The sequence below is a fragment of the Nerophis lumbriciformis genome, linkage group LG36 (assembly GCF_033978685.3).
Source record: "Nerophis lumbriciformis linkage group LG36, RoL_Nlum_v2.1, whole genome shotgun sequence".
NCBI classification, from domain to species: Eukaryota; Metazoa; Chordata; class Actinopteri; order Syngnathiformes; family Syngnathidae; genus Nerophis; species Nerophis lumbriciformis.
The window spans coordinates 22,194,967-22,200,000 of record NC_084583.2 but is presented as its reverse complement, the minus strand read 5'-3'; the positions used below and the strand labels follow the sequence as shown (position 1 = coordinate 22,200,000).

The window sequence follows — 5,034 nt, the reverse complement described above, 5'->3', positions numbered from 1 at the left end:
ATAAAGATTGATTGATTGATTGATTGATTGACTCCGACTTAAACAAGTGCAAACACTTATTGGGGTGTTATTATTTAGCGGTCAATTGTAGAGAATATGTACTGGACTGTGCAATCTACTAATACAAGTCTCAATCAGTCCATTGTTGATGTGTTGCACTTCCACAGGACGGCCACTTGGGGGCGATGATGATTTGACTAATGGCGGCGCTAACGCGCAGACAACAAAAGCCTGCCTCCTTTTTGGACGTCGTCGAGCTTTGACGGCAATGAACGTTTCTTTGTTGCAGACATCAAGATACTAGTGGATCTATCCACGTGTTAAAGAGACGGTTTGTGATTGGCTTTTGAAGCCCACGCATCCTCCAGACAAGAGCTTCGGTTGACGACGTCATCATTTGGAATGAAGGTCAGACTGGAGTGACTTATTTGGAATGAAGGATCAGACTGGAGTAACTCTTGATCCCGTTTTTTCGTTTTTTAAGAATGACTTCCAGTTTGCTATCGTGATGCCTTTTAGATGCTAGACGATGGACTTCCCAGGTCACTTCCAGCACATTTTCCAGCAGCTGAACCTCCAGCGGCTCCACGCTCAGCTGTGCGACTGCGTGGTGGAGGTGGGCGGCCACAAGTTCCACGCTCACCGCGCCATCCTAGCAGCCGGCAGCTCCCACTTCAAGGCTCTTCTCGGCTCAGGCGAGGATGGCGGCGGTGGAGGTCCTGGTGTGATGGTGCTCGACCCGGAGGTGGTGACCCCTGAGGCCTTCTCCACGCTGCTCAACATGATCTACACGTCCACCTTGTCGCTCGGGGCCTCCAACGTGATGGACGTGCTGTTGGCCGCCTCGCACCTGCACCTTAACACCGTGGTAAAGGCTTGCAAGCTGCACCTGTCCAGAAAAAACTTCCCGACCTCAGCGCCCAAAGGCTGGAGGTCGGTTCCGCAGCAGCAATCCGTGAAAGTCCTTGACGAGGGCGGCGGCGTGGTGAGCCAGTCTGGTGACGAGTCCTCAAAGCACAAGAGAAAGCCTCATGAGGAGAGGTTAGGTGACAGGAAGAGGACCTGCGGAATGCCTGGAGATAAGGACGAGGTTATTAACGAGGAATCGAAAATCTGGGAGGGACGACCAGATGAGGTGGAGGAGAAATACGCCGCGACCATGTCATTAGATATGGAGGAGATCCAGCTGCCGAGTCAGTCGGACAGCAGTGCGAGTGGAGTGAAGGTGAAACTGGCAGAGGAAGGCGAAGGAGAGCCCAAGATGGAGACCGTAGAGGTAAAGAAAGAGACTATGACCACGTCCTCTTCTGATCGCTCTCTTGCAGAAGATTGTGGTGATTTACAGCAGCAAATAAGCAGTCTGGCAGGTGGCGACGTCAGCTGTTTACAAACACACCTGTGCTCAGATCTGGCTGAAAGGGACGCTGGGTTTGAAGACGAGGGCATGGACAGCCTGTCTGAGTTGGCCCTGTCCTGCTTCCTAAACCCTGGTCATGAGAGCGAGACAGCAGCTATGGCGGAAGAAGAGAGTTTTGCGAGTCTCACAGCAGCCGCCGCCGCCAGTGATGCTGCGGACCAACTGAGTCCCAACACCTCGGCTCAAGCCTCGGACGCGACTGTGCTTTTAACGTCCGTCCCTTTGGAACAGATACTCCCGACACAGAGTCCGGGTTTTAGCGACACGCTCATCCTGCGGCCCGCGCACAACTCCTTAACAGGGTTCCTCAGTCTGGAGGCCCCTAAAGGACGCGTGGCCTCGAGCGGAACGACTTTCCGCCGCATCGCCCCCAAAGTGGTGCCCGAGTCAGAAGCGGATCCACCCGCAGCCTTTCCCTCCTCCAGCCCCGCAGCAGATGACAGAGCACCTCTGACCAGAGCGTCGGAGGACGTGCTCTCCAAGTGCAAAAAGGCGGCGGCCGAAGACAACGTGCTCCTGGTGGAGGGCGAGAAGAAGTACGCCTGCAAGATCTGCTCAAAGACATTCATGAACCTGACGGATTGTAAGAAACATATTCGTGTCCACACGGGAGAAAAGCCTTATCCTTGTCCAAGATGTGGGAAACGCTTCAGCCAGTCGTCTCATTTGTACAAACACTCCAAGAATTCCTCCTGCGTCAACTGGAAGGACGAGCATTCTTTCCCAGACGCTCCACACTAACAGCTTTCATGTTACTCTATGTGGATAACCACAAAATGTGTTGTCATTCATACAATAGCTCACAAAACAAGCACTCCTCGGCAATTGGCGCAAACATTTGTATTACTTGCAGCGTCCCAAAGGACAATACTGTAAGATTGAACTTGGATACACCTTAGAGCAGGCCAGGGCAATTATTTTGACTCGGGGGCCAAATTTATAGAAAATAATGTGTCTGGGGGCCGGTGTATATATATATATATATATATATATATATATATAACTCATACATCTATCTATATATCTATATATATATATATATATATAGATATCTCATACATCTATCTATCTATCTATATATATATATATATATATATATATACACACAGGTAAAAGGCAGTAAATTAGAATATTTTGGAAAAACTTGATTTATTTCAGTAATTGCATTCAAAAGGTGTAACTTGTACATTATATTTATTCATTGCACACAGACTGATGCATTCAAATGTTTATTTCATTTAATTTTGATGATTTGAAGTGGCAACAAATGAAAATCCAAAATTCCGTGTGTCACAAAATTAGAATATTACTTAAGGCTAATACAAAAAAAGGGATTTTTAGAAATGTTGGCCAACTGAAAAGTATGAAAATGAAAAATATGAGCATGTACAATACTCAATACTTGGTTGGAGCTCCTTTTGCCTCAATTACTGCGTTAATGCGGCGTGGCATGGAGTCGATGAGTTTCTGGCACTGCTCAGGTGTTATGAGAGCCCAGGTTGCTCTGATAGTGGCCTTCAACTCTTCTGCGTTTTTGGGTCTGGCATTCTGCATCTTCCTTTTCACAATACCCCACAGATTTTCTATGGGGCTAAGGTCAGGGGAGTTGGCGGGCCAATTTAGAACAGAAATACCATGGTCCGTAAACCAGGCACGGGTAGATTTTGCGCTGTGTGCAGGCGCCAAGTCCTGTTGGAACTTGAAATCTCCATCTCCATAGAGCAGGTCAGCAGCAGGAAGCATGAAGTGCTCTAAAACTTGCTGGTAGACGGCTGCGTTGACCCTGGATCTCAGGAAACAGAGTGGACCGACACCAGCAGATGACATGGCACCCCAAACCATCACCCAACCATGCAAATTTTGCATTTCCTTTGGAAATCGAGGTCCCAGAGTCTGGAGGAAGACAGGAGAGGCACAGGATCCACGTTGCCTGAAGTCTAGTGTAAAGTTTCCACCATCAGTGATGGTTTGGGGTGCCATGTCATCTGCTGGTGTCGGTCCACTCTGTTTCCTGAGATCCAGGGTCAACGCAGCCGTCTACCAGCAAGTTTTAGAGCACTTCATGCTTCCTGCTGCTGTGTTTGTCATAAAAAAGTTTCTTTGACAAAAAGGGCATAAAACTGAAAAAAAAACAAAAAAAACTGAAATAATAACAAAAATGTATAATCGATGACTAGATCTAAAGTTGATCTAGGGACATAAGCGTTGAAAGTAAAAGAACAAAACTTTTATGAGTGTGGCCCACAACACTTAAGACCTTCAGTATATCAGTATGTGGAATTAAATTATGGAATGGATTAAGCAAAGCAATCAAACAATGTACTAATATGATCCACTTCAAGAAACTCTTCAAACTTAAAGTGTTTACAAAGTACAAAGAAGAAGAACCATGACAAACATTCTGAATTTATTTAACTCATCCATTCTTTCATTCTTTCACTCACAAAATAATCTTACTCATCTCAACATATGAAATGTAACTTACTTCACCAATTATTATTTATTTACTTATTTTATTGTATTATTTATGGAGTATATTGTGAATAAATTGAGAACAGGAAGTGAACAAAAGTTTTAGCAACTGTCATGTTAAAGAAAAGGGGTAGGATTAAATAAGCTTTGCTTCTTCCTACTCCTTTTCGAACATGTTGAAAAGAGAAACTGGAGATTGTGATGTATCATGTTGTATACTTGCATGTTCGAAATAAACTCAAACTCAACTTTTGGATCCCCAATAATTTTGGTGCGATTTTTTTTTTAAAGGTAATTTCTCGTGAATTTTAATGAATTAAAATTAATGTTATGAATTATTGACCTATTTAATGCTCCGATTACTTCACAAGTTCACATAAAAATTCTACTTTTAAATATTTTGTGGGCAAATATTGCATATTTTGTGTTTGTCATAAAAAAGTTTCTTTGACAAAAAGGGCATAAAACTGAAAAAAAAACAAAAAAACTGAAATAATAACAAAAATGTATAATCGATGACTAGATCTAAAGTTGATCTAGGGACATAAGCGTTGAAAGTAAAAGAACAAAACTTTTATGAGTGGGGCCCTTTTGGATCCCCAATAATTTTGGTGCGATTTTTTTTTTTTTAAAGGTAATTTCTCGTGAATTTTAATGAATTAAAATTAATGTTATGAATTATTGACCTATTTAATGCTCCGATTACTTCACAAGTTCACATCACAAATTCTACTTTTAAATATTTTGTGGGCAAATATTGCATATTTTGTGTTTGTCATAAAAAAGTTTCTTTGACAAAAAGGGCATAAAACTGAAAAAAAAACTGAAATAATAACAAAAATGTATAATCGATGACTAGATCTAAAGTTGATCTAGGGACATAAGCGTTGAAAGTAAAAGAACAAAACTTTTATGAGTGGGGCCCTTTTGGATCCCCAATAATTTTGGTGCGATTTTTTTTTAAAGGTAATTTCTCATGAATTTTAATGAATTAAAATTAATGTTATGAATTATTGACCTATTTAATGCTCCGATTACTTCACAAGTTCACATCACAAATTCTACTTTTAAATATTTTGTGGGCAAATATTGCATATTTTGTGTTTGTCATAAAAAAGTTTCTTTGACAAAAAGGGCATAAAACT

At 42.4% G+C, this 5,034-nt stretch overlaps 1 protein-coding gene across 1 annotated transcript; it reads left to right on the top strand.

Annotated features, from left to right (window-relative positions):
• Positions 1–304: 304 nt before the first annotated feature.
• Positions 305–2,377, top strand: LOC133576978 (zinc finger and BTB domain-containing protein 5-like). Its single transcript, XM_061930430.2, has 2 exons — positions 305–408; positions 485–2,377. Exon 2 carries the CDS (start codon positions 530–532, stop codon positions 2,156–2,158), a length of 1,629 nt encoding a protein of 542 aa, XP_061786414.1. The 5' UTR covers positions 305–408; positions 485–529; the 3' UTR covers positions 2,159–2,377.
• The last annotated feature ends 2,657 nt before the right edge of the window (positions 2,378–5,034 follow it).

Bases quoted from the DNA above. Each gene is read 5' to 3' on its own strand.
- LOC133576978 (XM_061930430.2), top strand. From the start codon at position 530: ATGGACTTCCCAGGTCACTTCCAGCACATTTTCCAGCAGCTGAACCTC.